Source organism: Centrocercus urophasianus, unplaced genomic scaffold (assembly GCF_019232065.1).
Source record: "Centrocercus urophasianus isolate 14NV4802_14NV808 unplaced genomic scaffold, USGS_Curo_1.0 seq_73, whole genome shotgun sequence".
NCBI classification, from domain to species: domain Eukaryota; kingdom Metazoa; phylum Chordata; class Aves; order Galliformes; family Phasianidae; genus Centrocercus; species Centrocercus urophasianus.
This window is the reverse complement of record NW_024885344.1, coordinates 6,033,774-6,049,002: the sequence shown is the minus strand read 5'-3', so window position 1 is coordinate 6,049,002 and position 15,229 is coordinate 6,033,774. Positions and strand designations below refer to the sequence as shown.

General features: G+C 39.1%; 1 protein-coding gene across 7 annotated transcripts in view; it reads left to right on the top strand.

Moving 5' to 3' along the window:
- TBXAS1 (thromboxane A synthase 1) overlaps window positions 1-15,229 on the top strand; it is a 234,721-nt gene that overhangs the window by 100,637 nt on the left and 118,855 nt on the right. For all 7 annotated transcript variants that reach the window (XM_042837930.1, XM_042837931.1, XM_042837927.1 and 4 more), the window contains one exon: window positions 1,473-1,569. In XM_042837930.1, the coding sequence (XP_042693864.1) occupies window positions 1,473-1,569 (97 nt within the window). The remainder of the gene's footprint in view (window positions 1-1,472; window positions 1,570-15,229) is intronic.

Genomic DNA, 15,229 nt, shown 5'->3' with positions numbered 1-15,229 from the left:
ATGAGAGGCTTATTTTAATAGAGAATTAGAACCCACGTCTAAGGTACAAGTGAATCCTGTGGGTTGGATTTGGGAAATAACTCTTCCCTCTGGAAACCCACCAAATATGAAAATATGATCTCTTTCTTCCTGAAGAAATTTTTTTCTTATTCTTTTCTGACTTTTTTTTTGTTATGAGTTTTGGTCGAATGGGGTCAAGAAGGACTCTGAAACCTTGCTTTGGAATCAAGATATTTGTCTGACTTGTTTGCCCCTGGTGGAATCAGTGCTGCTGCAGCTTCATTGCCATGGGAACCTCCACTTACTAAATTTAATTTAGCCCAAGGTTTGCTTGTCTGCTCTGTTGCTGCAGTGTAGACAGGTGATAAGCAACATATTGATATTAAGCTATATCATATCAAAATGATTAGGCAGTGCTGCAGCATCTGTGGTTCCACTCTTCTGCTGTGCTCTAAGCTACCCAGCCTTCCTGCACCTGCATCCAGCCTCCTCCACTCTTCTGGCACAGCTGAGGCAGTATCACAGCATCACCTGTGTAATCTTTCTGGTCCAGCAACTGAGAAAGGTAGGGGCTGCAGGCAACCTTTGCTTGCTAATGGTGCTCCTTCCTGCTCTGCAGAGCAGCCAAGCACTGAGTGTCCACAGAAATATTGCTGGGAGAAGGGAGGTCTGTGCCCCTAGGAACTATGGGATGTGGTCCCAGTGCTTCTGTATCATCCACTGAGGTATCAAGTCCCCAGAGGAACAGGTCCTGGTGATGCAAGGCCAAATCAAACTGGGAGCAGGGAGATGTCTGAAACAGAGTGGGACGTGTCACCTAGTCTTGTCTTAAAGTTTTATTAGCTTTCTTATACATAGCAAACATTACAGGTTGTTGGGTTGTCTTTTTTTTTTTTTTTAATTGGCATCATTTTGTGTTCAGATGGCCCTTCTTAGATGGTAATGATGAGCCTGTAAGTCTGAGATGCTCTCAATTCCAATACTTCCAGCAGAAGTGGTGGAAGTATGCATTTATTGCATCCACACTGTGGAGAAAGGTAAATTGTAGGCAAGACTTTGTCATGGAAAGGCATGTTGTATGATTTGCTGCAGAATAATTGATTTTGTAGGTCTTCCACAGTTGTTGGAGTTGTTTGTTGCTAAGGTTTTGTCCCTCTGTAGTTGAGTTTACTGATACTGCATCGCTTTGTACTGAATTTGGAACTGAGCAGTGTGTGTAAACCACTATGTTAAAATGTTGGCTACGTATTGATTAATCAGTAAATGCTTTAAGCTATTTCTTTTAAATTCCGGGACCACACATCTTACTTTAATAGTTGAGAGAGATGGGGAAGGATACTGATCTGCACAATAGTACATACTTTCTGTGGTGTTTGTTCATGGCGAGTATTTTCAAACCAAGAAAAAGATTTTAGGAATTGTGATGATTTTCTGGTTGATGTTATCTGCTAAAATGACTCTCTTTCTTGTAGATACTATATTGGTCGCCAGATGTTTGTGGTGATCTCCGCACCGGAGGTGATCAAGCAAATCTTAGTGACAGACTTCAGTAACTTCACCAACAGAACTGTAAGTAGATGGAAGGTCCTCTTTGTGGACAGAGGTGATAATACTGCTAATTTGAGCTCAGATCAGAAATGGCCACAAGACAGCTGGAAATGCAGTGGGGGAAAGCATGTGGTTCAATAGAACTTAAAGGTATAGAAACTCTATGTGTTTCAGTCAAAGATTTTTATTACCAGAACTGAGAAGATGAAAGGGACTGCCATTAAAAGAAATACAATGCCCTTGTGACTGAGGCACCAAATAGATGTAGGAGAGAGAGAGAGTTTCAATATCCAGTTTTGCCACTTACCTCCTAGGAAAATCCCATACTAGCTCTTTCCCTTGGTTCTCACCCTGTAGTATAGGCACAGTATTATTTGCTTTCTCCTACTCCTGGTCTCCTTTGTCTATTTAGATTTTCTAGGGCGGGAATGGGCTGCTGGGGCCTCTCTCAGCTGACATAGGTTTCTTAGCGCTTTGAAAATAAAGAATAGAAAATAATTAAATTGGGATTTGCAAGGATTTATACATATATTGCTGATTACTTATTTTACTGATAGAAATATATATATATTGAAAAGCACTTTTCTGAGTTCTGGTTAGAACAAATAAAAAGAGAGAGGGAATAGCCAGAGATATAGTAAATATTTCTGTCAGTTTCTCATCATTTTGTATCACTGTGACCACATACTGCCATCCATTCTTTTCTTCCTCCTGGCCCCTTTGTATGCGCAAACCTGCTCACGTAAACCTGTATGCATTCATGTCCTCAGGGAAAATTTCATCTCTGATCAGCTGTTTGCCTCCTCTGCCCCTCTGATCCTCTCCGCAGCCAGTCAGTTTGTTTGCAGATTGCTTGTCTCCTTTGCTTGCTTCTTCTGCTACATGAAGTTCATCTTGTGACTATTTGTATCTTATTTAATAACCACTTGTACCAGTCACCTTGCATTCTGCCTGTAACTCACATCTAAATGGAAGAATCAGTGTGCAAGCTTTCTAGGCTGAAGTTGTTGCATGCTGTAACATTCTTTTCCCCATTTTCTCTGTATTCAAAAGAATTTTCTGCCCTTTTCCTTCTTCAGTCCTCATTCATGTAACCTATTTCTTCCTGTCTACATGCCTTTCTCCTGTATATTTGGTATGAGTAGGTTGTTTGCACTATTCACAGCTGTAGCTGATGCCCAAACAACACCTTTTGAAACTAGAGATCATTCCTTTTAGGCTATATTCAAATACTCACTCTACATTTAATTTCAGTCAGTCTCACCATTTGAATATATTGGCTGAATTTTACTTTCTCTTCAGACTTTTGTGGTGGGAGGTTTATCTCTCTCTTTTGGTTGTACAGCCATCTGTCATGGTCTAATATTTGTTTGCCTCTCAAATTCAGGTAATTCAGATCACTGTAACAAGTCTCTCTCCCCTTTTATTTTCTTCATCAGAGATCAGCTAAGTCCAGTTGTCTGTGTAGATTCATATCTTGTCCATATCGCTTGACTGTCCTTGAACCATCTGTAAGTTTTTTTGCACAACACCCTCCTTTCTGCATGAGGAGCTGAGGCACAGACTGGTTGATATCCCTGCTACCTACCAGCAAGCATGTGACATATGTCCTACCTTTCTCTTTAAGAAAAGGAACAGTTTTTCCCCCTGTACACTGTTACTAAATCTGAGTTGCTCAATGCCCATAATCCTAATTCAAATGAACTTGCTTTATCTTGTGTACTTTTATCTGCTCATTCCATGGTCTTTTCACATAGCTGCAATCTTTGGGCGTTACCTTTTACTTTCCACTTTGTTTCTCTTCTTCTACCTTTTACTTATCATTAGTAAATGATAAGCAACCTTTCATTTCTGGGTCCTTCCACATTTGGCTTGGAAATCTTTTTTCCTTCTTGAATTTTCATACTGGGTGCTCTCTCTTTCATAAATCTCTCAGTGAGGTGTTCTGGTATGCTGTATACTAAGGATTCTCTGTGTGTTAATAAATAGTGCTGTACTGTATGTAAAGAAGGTCAGCAGATTTTGTTCAGGTATAATTTTGGTTGTAAGTGAATACTGATGGAAAGGTGAGAGTGGGGAAAAAACAGTTTCAAGAAAGAGATCCTTCTCATATTGACTGGATAAATGTAATTTTAAGGCTTTAATAATGTTCTGTTTATACTTCTAAAAACTACTCAAAGCAAGCTTCTCTACTTCAAGCGAGAGTCAGTTTGATGGGAGAATTCAAAACACAAACTAGATCTCTCTGCCTTATTTTATCCATTCCTTTCCCAAATGATGTGCTGTTGAGTGGTTATGGAATTGGCTTTGGAGTCAGTGCTGTTCACAAATTTAAGCTAATACATTTCAATCCAGACGTGGTATTCACTTATGTTGTTGTTTAACGTGGTAAGCAGATAAACACCATGCAGCTGTTCACTCGCTCTCCCCAACCAGTGGGGTGGGGGTGAAAATTGAATGGAAAAGTGAAAGAATTCATGGATTGAAATAAGTATAATAAAGAAAAAAAAGAAAAAAAAAAAAAAGTGAAAAGATAAAGCACAATAACAAGAAGAATAAACAAAGCACAATTACTCACGAGCCGCTGACCAGTGCCTAGCCAGACACCAAGCAGCACCTACTCCAGATGGCTCCTCCAGGTGTATTGTTCCACATGATGCCCTGTGGTATGGGATATCCATTTGGTCAGCTAAGGTCAGCTGTCCTGGATGTGTTCCTTCCCAGCTCCTCAGCATCCCTACTGGCAGGGCAGAACAAGAAGCTGAGAAGTGCTTGACTTAGTGTAAGCACTCCTGTGTAACAACTAAAACATCAGTGTGATATTAAAAATATTCTCATCCTAAATCTAAAACACAGCATCATACCAGCTACTAAGAAGAAAATTAACTCCATCCCAGTTGAAACCAGGGCAGTTTATTTTGACCTAACACATTCTCTCAAGCATCAGTTTTTCAGAGTGGGAAACATGGGAATGGAGAAAGCCCCATGGGTGTGAACAGCCCTTGAGAAAATCCAGCATGTTCTTATTTTTTCTTTCCCACTTTTTTTTTTTTTTTTCCCCAAAATTCATTTCCAAAATCTAAATTTGTGCCTCATACACCAGAGAGGAAATGTGAATTATCTAACCCTGAATGCCACACAAAGAGAGATTATTCACCATGTTCTGCAGCTGTTGCATCAACAGCGTGTTAACATTGTCACTAACTTGAATGAGGGATAGGATGATGTCTAAACGGCTGGTGTATTACAGGGTAGAAAATATTTATGTTTCCTTTGTATTTTTCTGCTCTTTCAACTGCCTAAATATGTATATATTACAGTAAGAGACAATGGGAAATTCAACTTGTGAAGGGTTGCAAACAGTGGATGTACTTGATAGACAAGAGCGAATCAGGCGATGATTCAGTGAACTTGGAGCTTTTATTAAAGCTATTCATAATGTACTGTCATGTCTTTGAGAGCTTGTAAGAAGGATGACCTTAATCTGAGATTGTGCAATTGCCGGCAAAGTCACTATTTGTTGGCAAGTAGTCAGGAGATCATTACGGAATCAGGGTGGTTTTAATCTTCTTAGAGGACTATTGGAAGAGTTTGTTTAGTTTAATACCTGGATGAGAGATCCCATGTTTCAGTGAGGGAAACAGATAAAGGGCTGTGCTCCCTGCAGCCTGGGAGGCTGAGTCTAAAGTGTAAGAAGACATGTTGTGCAGCTGTACTGATGTGAGTGCCAGGCTATGGCATGTGGGGATTCTTGACTAAGAACTATTCTCATGGAGTAGGAAAGGTCACCTTTGCCTTGTTTTCTTCTAGAGGGAGGGCTGAAATAATGAGAGTTTTATCTTTCTCATTTTTTGTGTGTGCCAGAAGGAAGCTGGCATGGTGTTGTATTTGGCCGAAGGGACATGGCTGTGGTGGTCCTGATTCAGGGACTTATTTTCAGTAACTGGGTGTTTTGTTACTGGATTGACTGAGTGCCATAAGGATTCTTCCATGCTTGCCAAAGCAAAGCAATAACAGTAGGTGCTGGATGTATTGGGCCTATCCATGCTGGTTGTGTCTATGCTTGAATGACAGCTGTGAAAAGGCAGCGTCTTGCATCCTCTTTCCATACCCAGAGAGAAGTAGAACACTTCTCCCGCACTGAGCCTGAGTGCTCGCTTATTATAAGGACAAAATAGATTTTGCATGTGAACAGGTGCCAAATGATTGGTAATTTTTTTGTGAATATGTTTCCCTTTGACACTACATATTTCACATCTTTGCTATGAATATCTTTTGAATAATGCTTTGAAAAGACTTTTAGATTCCTTTGCCCTCTTATATTGTTTCTGAGCTACCGATTAATAATTCTTGTGACAGAAACCTATGATGACTGCAGATCAAATCTGCATTAAGGTTCACTTCATTTTAGAGCAAGCAACCAGGTCTTGCACAGAGAGTGTTAGTCTCCTGCAGATGTGGGGTATATTTTATGTTAACCATATAATCACAAAAAAGCTATAATGACATCCTGTTTTCCCACTTAATTTTGACTTGAGTAAGGTGAGCATTGTAGGTATTTAAAAATAGAAAGGTCTACTGTAATGTACCTTCATACTGGAGGCATATGAAGCCTTTTCCCCATGTTTTTAATTATACTTGAAGGAGAAAAGATGAAAATTAGCTTATAGACATTCTGCCAAAAATATGGAACTGATTTTAGTTTAAGTTAACTATGGAAACCTCAGCCAGAATGCTAGGCAGGGCTGTGCCACAGTGAATAATGCCTTCTTCTCACAAGCGTGGTAAGTTGTCTCTTGAATAGAAGTTTTCTTTTAAGAGCTCTAGGACTATTCTTTAACCTTTTTTAACTGCATTATTGTGTTGTGTGTGAGACACATTTATGATGTGTTGCATGTTGCATTCTGCCAGGCAGGATAATGATACATAATCTGTTTTCAGATTGTTTGTAATTTGTGTGTTGAAAATTTGTTTTTGAATTAGTGCTGGAGAATCATTAAAGTGAACAATTAAAAATGTAAGAGCAGAATGTTAAGATGGAGAGAGATTCCCCGTTATCTAATATAAATGACAAATTGTCTCAAAGTTGCAGGCCAAACTTTTGCAAAAAATGTGAATCAGTAATCCCTAGGGCAAGGGTAAGCATTGGCTAGTTGAGGTTTGACAGGCTGCTGGAGTCAGTGTTCTGCCAGAATTCATGTGGCTATCACAAGTGGAAACTGGTAGTTGATCCAGATCAACTCCTTAAATCTCTGTGCCAACTCACTGGAGGAGGGTGATGTTCTTAAGTACACAAATCTGCACTGATTTCAATAGAGAACATCACTATTTTTTCAACAGAAGCTTTGCTGTTACAGTGGAAAAGTAACAATAAAATAACAAATAATAATGAAGTAGTAAAAATGACAAGGAAGTTGATATTACCTAGTGGTGTAAACTATTTGTTTCCCTCTTGAAGGGAAACTTACCCAGCAACAACAAAGCAGTCACCAAAGAGGAAGGAGCCCATTTTCTGCATCTTGTTCAACTGTGATCCAGGATGGCTGAGACATTAATGCATCAGCTGATCTTTCTCATCTCTTGCCAGAGAGCAGGGTACCAGAAAGGAAAGTGTCTGTGTGTATTGCTCTAGGAAAGGGTCTATCCAAATTTGATACAGTATACCCTCCAGAAGTTCTTTCCAACCTCAACCATTCCGTAACTCTGTGGATTTTGCGTCAAGGACTCAGTGGTAAGTAGGGTACTTCCAATAACTGGATGACCCAGTGCTGACTGAAAGGATTTATTTATCTCCATAGCAGGGTGTGGATACACAACTGGCTTAGAACAGCTCAGTGTGGTACATCAGGAATTGACTGTGTGTGTGCATGTGTGTGTTCTTGGCCTTTTTCAAGTAAAGGCTCAGTTGCATGTCTTGTGCAGGAACTTACTGGTTGCATGCTGCCTCGGTTTTTAGAGTACACGCACTGCTGGTAGGCAGCAGCCCAGCTGATGTGCTATCATTAGGTAAACACTAGCAATTCAGTCATATATACAGAGCCAGCTTGGAGGCTAGGCTGTTACTTCATGCTCTCTGACAAATAAGGTTTTTGTTTTTAAAAATGGACCCACTCACTTATTCATGTGCAGACAAATAATGCAAAAATAGCCATGGAACAGTTGTGCACTGTTGCAAAAAATGTGTATATATGCTTTCTTGACCCTGTACTCTTGTTTTGTTTAGAAATGTTTATTTTCTTCAAATTAAATATCCTAGGATTATTTCCTGTTGTGTCAATGTCACTGTCAACATCTCATGTGAACTTGTTAGTCTATTACTACATTGTTGTTGCAAAGTACAATGAACTCCACTTGTAAACAGATGAGCATGCTTTGTTAGGGGCTCACCTGCACATGGGTACGTGGTTTGGAGCAGCAGTGACATACACAGTAAGAAAGCAGATAAGTCAATATTTGGGAAATGATTCAAACAATTTAAACAAGAGAAAAAAAACGTTGAAATTTATGTCATTAGATCTTCAGGTTTTGGTTTTTTTTTTACCCTTTGAAATGACTTTTCAGTGGGATTGTATAGTATGCAAGTGATGTTCCAGTATGTGCTAATAGTTGACAGTGATTTTTAGTTTTAAAAACAAGCTGCTTTTTGAAGTATTGGAGGGAAAGAATGAATATGCCTTAAGTTTATTTAACACCTCAGTCTTTAAAGATATATTTATTCATTTTTTCAACTCTGCTTGTGTCAGAGGAGATGGAACTAAATGCTCTTTGAGATCCCTTTCAACTGAAGCCATTCTGTGATTCATTTTTTCCATTTGTTCATCTTGTTTCATCTTTGTTTTTGTTGGGTTTGCATAGGGCGTACAAAGTGAAATGCAAAGGCTTCTGGATGCAGGGTGTCTCAGGATTTGTTGCTATTCCTGTCTTTGTGCTCACATGTGCACATTTATATATATTTATGGATACATAAGGATGTAAACAGATTTGATTTGAGGTGTCTTTGAGATTTGAGGAAATGCCAAAACTTCAGTCCTCACTAGAGGAGCTATGGGAACTCCATAAGATGTGCCTCCTCTTGTATGCCATAGTGACTCTCATATGCCATTTCAGTTCATGATGCATCAAAGCCATCACACCTCATAGCAGGCCTTGCCTTGAATGTGTAGTTCTTTGTGCTAGAGCTGTGAGTTTCTCCCCTCCCTCCTTCCCTTTGTAGGACAACTTCAAGAAAGTGTCAATCCTACCACATGTACAATAAGGCTCAGTCTCATTGAGTTGAGAACATTCGTTGCTTCTAAAAATCACTCCGTGCTTTACAAGGATAAGTGAAAAGGTGTCCAAGCAGTGAATTTATTAAGATTTACTTTTTTTTGCCTAGCAGTTTCCTACAGCTGCTAGATCATCACTGATTTGAAGTCCTGGCTGGTATAGCATCATTACAGAAAGAGAACTATACTGGGAGGAAATGTGTTTGGCTGTATAGCGCTTAACTGTGTAATATTAATCTGTTTGACTGCGTATCTGAGGGTGCTGTTGAACAGCCATATCAGTAGGAGCCATATGCCTGAGAGATTTTTCTAGTGTCAGTGCCTGCCAGGGCTGAGCAAGGGCTCTTACCCTGTTTTGACCTGATGGTTCTCACGAGGGTTTGCTGGTGCAGGAGCTCCTGGGCTCAGCAGCTGCAATGAAGTATCCACTTTCTTTTCCTAGTGTTCCCCTGGGGCTATATTCCAGGTACTGGTGAACCTTTCTAACTTGGTCAATGTGTGTGCAACTGTTTTGCCTTTTGTTTTATCCTGTAAAACAGCTTTTAATTCCGGACTTCTTTTTTCTTTCCTCCTCTTGCTTTCAGAGCTTGCTAGTTAATTTTTTCTAAGCGATTAAATCTGGTATTGTTTAAATGTTTTAAACTAGGAGTGCATATGCTTGCAATAGACATTTGAAAAATTAAAATAATAAATATTGAGAGGGTCATTTCTTTCACACTGTGTATGTCTTTTTATGCGTGCACAACAAATTACCTCTTATTCCCCATCTGCTGCAGCTAATAGCACAAAACTAATGTAAAATGATCACTGCTGTTGACTGTAAAATTTATCAGACTTTAGCTTCAGTTAGGCTTAAAGAAAAACTTAACGTATTAGTAAGCTGTGTTTTGGGAACAACCTGATCCTCTGAATCCCAGTGGGGTGAGATCTGGTTTTGTGATTAAGGCTTTGGGTTGGGATTTAGGAGCTCTGAGATCGATTTTTGGCTTTGCTACAGAACTCTTGTGTTCACAAGGGCAAGTCATTTAGGAACTGCTTTGTCACCTTAACAAATGTGAAAGAGAATATTGGAAATTTCCAGCTCAACATTAACACTAGGGAATGTTAGTGCTTCAGAACTTATTGAAGGGGTTGGAGTTTTATTTTATTTTATTTTATATATTTTTGGTGAAAGGAGTCAATTTGAATTGCTTTTCCTTCCCCACTTTTATGCAGAAATGTAAAAAAAAAACCCAAAAACAACCAAAACCCTCTAGAAAAGGAGGATAGTTTTATTTGAAGGCTTATTTTTTTTTCTTTTGAATTGACTTTTTCTTTTGAAGTATTTTTTTTAAAGTAGCAAATACAGTATTAATGGTTTCAATTGACTGATCTGTATTTTGAGGACTAGCTTAAGTTTATCATTTTTATTTTGTAATTCTGATTCAGAATGATAAACCAAGGGAAATCTGTCCTACAGGGTGCAAAAGTTCATTTGTATATACCTTGGACACCTGGCAAGTGCCTTTGGTGACTACTAGTCATAAAAAGATGTCATCGTTTTCTTCTCTGCATATTTTTAAGTCTCATTTAATTCAGTGGGCCATGATTGTCTATTTTGATTGTCTATTTTCAAGAGGGTTTATTATATATTATAAATATTCATTATATTATATTATTGTATATTATTATAAAGCAGACTTTATTAATAGTCTGCTTAGAGTCAGGATGTTCCCTTAAACAGGGGTCTTTCCCTTTCACTGCAGCCTTTCTGCACCTTGCTTTGTGAGCAAAACAGTGTGTCTTGTCACATGAATGAGTGTATGGTAAGGATGAGTGCCTGAAGCTTCAGAAAGATCCTGAAAATTATAGTTCAGAATGTCACGAGCAGTTTACAGCAAGCAATCTAAAAATGCTGACTGTAGTTAAGTCTGATTGTTTTTTACAACCTGAGAGGATGGGCTGGTTGCCTTGAGAAGACTCTCTGTTAATCCCTCAGTGACATGTAACTTTCTTTGAGTGGTTACCTAGCTGGTCTGGTGATTCCAGAAAGCTGGCCAAGCTGCCATGGCTGGAGAGAGCTCTCCTGGTAGAGCTCAGTGTATCCCTAACAAGGGTGGGTCAGACTGGAGTGAGGTTTGAGGCAAGCCATACTTCTCATAAGGATGCTATTTTTTACCAGCTGATTTGAAATTTTAGAATCTTTTGGGTTGGAAAAGACACAATCAAGTCCAACCATCAACCTAATACCAAATACACTGCTAATCCTTGTCCATAAGCACCACATCCACACATCTCTTTAAGAGTTCCAGGAGTGGCAACACTTATGTAGGATATTTTCTTATATACACCTACAAGAATAACTCTGTATCTAAGGAAGATCACGTGAATTTGCTTGCTTAAGATCTATGAATTTCGGATTGAGGAAGCAACCACTGATATCGGCCACATTTCCACGTAAGACAGCAAAGAAAAATGGCTGATTCCCTCCTGTATGAAGCAATGATAGTGTGGAAACAGATAAGTTACCTGCAGATAGAATAACGTTTTTTCACTTCTGTGTATGGCAGCACTTTTCCAAAATTAAAAAGAACATGCGTTGTCTATTTTCAGATGCTATGGGCCATAAACCTCAGCAGTGCCACTGACTGTAAGGAGGCTAAAAGGCTTAAATACAAGTTTCATCTTCTATTGCCCCCTATCAAGACATGGTGAATCAGTAGGCTGAGACCACAATTGCTGTTGATCAGTCATCTTATCTTTTGCAGGATTTGTTGCGATGCGAGTTATGTTTCATCTTGGTCTAAGTATTTTAATCTATCCCCAAGTATTTTTCTGAGTTATTAATGGGCTGCACTGCTCACATCACCATGGTATCCTGACACCTTCTTCCTTTATGAAGACTGCAAAGCTGAATGTTAATGAAATTTGCATTTTTAATTCTCCCTTCTCCACACCTATACATATAAAAATGGCTTGCAAAATCACTGGAGGAAACATACACAAGCACAGTGTGGCATGGAGAAACAACTGAGATTGCTGTGTTGTTTTGTTTGTTTTTAATGTTCTTTCTTTCTGCTATTATAGTGCAGCCTTCATTGGTTCAATACCTGCTCCTAGGTAGACACCAGAACACCAGATGGATTACATACTTTACAGCACTAATGATAGTGCCTGATAATGTGTGCAAATCTCCCTTTCACTGATTGTTGAAGGCAGTTAAGAAATACTGAATACAGCTGTACATAATTGTGCTGCTTTTGAAACCAAACCAGCCTGTGAAATTTCTGTTCCTGGAAAATGGTCAAAAATTAGTCAATAACAAAGCAAAACAGACAACAAAAACTTGAACCCTTTGCATGCACTTAGTTAATGGTATACTGTGACATTCTGCTTCTTAGATGTGAGGCTTCCTTGCCAAGTCTATTGAAACTTAATGGAAAAAAAATGCTGCATAATGAGACTACAAAAGGTGGTTTTGCTGCAGGTGTAGGAAGATGCTGATTTGACAACACCCAGTGCATATGCACTTGTTTGTCGGAAAGCTTTTGTGTAAGGCTAAGCTTTTGTGTTTTTAGCATGTTGCAGGAATGTGATGGAAGGATCCCTATGTCCACTCACTCTCGTTCTTTCATTGAGTTACTACAAGATCAACTTTTGAAATCTTCTTTATCAGCTTAGTAATTCCCACTTGTTTTTTTCCTGTCATTCTACAAATTTTCTTTTTTGAATGACTAAAGAAACCAAGACCAGTTTTATAAGGTTTTCCCTTCCCCCAGTTTTTCCTCCTGTTGAAACTTGCCAATCAAAGTTAAAGCCTACATTGGGCTTTTCTGCAGTGCAGGAGATATCATTAAGGCTTTAAACCCACTAATGAGGGAAATGTGCACTGCTTGAAGGCTCCTGCAATATTAACTACATCCAATTATGTTAGGTAAACGTATGAGTATAGTCAAAACAGGATGAAAGCATATCTTTCTATTCAGGCCAAAAGCAGTCTTCAGAGCCAATCTTTCATCAAATGTACATTGGCTATTTATTTACTGGTTTTGTGGCACTTTTCTTTGTGCTGCGAGTCCTAAGACAAACAATACTTTTAGACAGGAAGGGGCTATCTATTCCCAGGGCTCTGCTCCTTAATTAAACAACACATTTTATTGCTGGATGAAACGTGAAATCTTAATACGTTTTCCCGGTTAGATTCACTTTTGCTTTAGGCAGCCTGGTCTTGTGGATGGTGTCCCTGTCTATGGCAGGTGGTTCAAACTTGCAAGGTCTTTAAGATCTCTTCTAACGCATGTCATTCTGTGATTCTATAATTCCTTATCAAAACCCGTCTTACCTGGCTGCTATGAGTCAGTGTAGTACATCATATATGTGGGAATGGAGCTTGTACTTGTCTTGGTGGTCCACCCTTCTGTTTTCTGATGATATATTGGTTTTGTTTTACGGGCAATTCAACTTGTCATACTTCTTTGAGCACATTCCGGGGGGGATTTTTTTTCCCTTTAACTTATTTTGTCTAATAGCAATGGTTTTAGACAGTTCCTCATTTCTGACTTCTGGAACTATTATTTGTCAGTAGCAAACTGGTTTTCTTTACTGTTTTCTCTCTTTTCCCTATTCTTGACATATAGTATGTCGTGTCTCTTAATTTCTACCTTTCCCAGTCTGTTTTTGTTAGGAAAAAGAGTAATTAGTTTGTTGCTTGTTTCATAATTCATGCAGGCTCTGATTACAACAGTCAGGTTGGCCTTTTTACATGCTCAAGCAGTCAGAATGTGGAGTGGGTACTTTGTTCTGTTTTCATGTCTTTATCCAGCTTTGGAGATAACTTACCTGCTCATCAGGAGAAAATCCCTTTAAGGCCTCTGACAATAGAGGAACACATTCAGGTCTCTGCAAATGACCTTTAACAGCACAGAGAACTAATTTCCATGTACCTAACCAGTAGCCAAAAAGTTTGCCACTGATAATTGTATCAGGTGTGACCTGGTAGTATATGATATTGCCTCTAATCTGTGCAGCGTCACTGAGCATCCTCAATCATAAGTGTCCAGCAGCAGAAGTCACAAGACTGGCACAGTAACAAGGTAGATCATGACAATAGTTTTCCTTTTAGCTTTTCTGCCCAGTCTCCAACAACAAATGCTGTGGTAACTTCTAGTGCCAGAGGATGCATCTGGGCATCATTTCCCTTAATGAGTCTATTGGCTATGAATCAGTTCCCCACCATCCCCTCTGTGGAACCCTTTCTATTATGTGAGCAGGTGTTTTTTTTTTTTTTTTTTAATCTTTGCATGGTTGAACTTTTTGTTTAGAATATAATAGGAATTATATTTAGGGATGTGTGTGTGTGCAGGTGAAGTTCATTCCTCTTCAGTGCAAGTTAATGTGATACAGCTGGGCATTACTGTACTGATCCTTGGAAGTCTCTGCTTTTAATTTTAAGTCTTTTGAAAGTAACTGTCATCTCAAAAAGAGTGGGATTAATTCTCTCTTTAGTCCTTCATTCAGATAGTTTAATCCATTTACCTGCCTTTATGCTTATTGCTAAACTTAAACATATGAGAAGTTTTTGTTTCTTTCTTTCTTGTTTCCTCTCCTATTATTATTTTTTTGTCAGAGATCATGGTGATATTCTTATCTAGCACAATGCTAACACATTTTTGTTTAAAGTACATTAGCTGGACTTCCAATTCCCACAGCAAAACCTATAAAGTGGATCATGTGAACATTCCTCATCTGGTTCAGCCCCCAAACAACTCCATTTTAGTTTATTTATTATCATAGACTTTTTCAAGGCCATGCAGGCTGCTTGGTGCTGAAGCAGACAATGAGAGCTCACATGGGCTCTCTACCAGCTCTGGGATACTGGTAGTCTCCAAAGGATGGGGAGTGGCAAACAGCTGATGGGGTAGTGATGTCTTAAGATGATGCAGCTATTTTTTCAGTGGTTCCCTCACCATAGCATGGAAAGTTCTCTTCTGATCTTTAGAAAGTTATCTGCTGATTAACTCCAGTCGCCTTGGTCCAGGAAAAAAGATTTTTTTACGCTATGTAATGTTCTGCAAGGATAAAACCTCTAAGGTGAAGTACATTCAGAGATGATGCACTCCTTACCACTGATGGTGTGTTGCAGTTATGAATCTTACTGATCAGAAGTGAAATATGAGTTGGCAGGGCTTATTTTAGTCTCTAGTGAGAATTCTTTGTTTATATAGCAACCACATATCTTGGCACTTTTTGTTGAAAATAGTTGATAGCAAGTAGTTGTCTGGGCTGAGCGTTCAAAAGGGAGCATGCAGCAGTGCATTATGCAGGTGCCAGGGAAGCACTGGGCTGCTCACAGTGCTCCTGACGATGAGCAAGGAAAGTTACTGGGCAGTTGAAAGTGCTGTGTCCTGATGCATCGCTTTTTATTAGCTTTAAGTTCC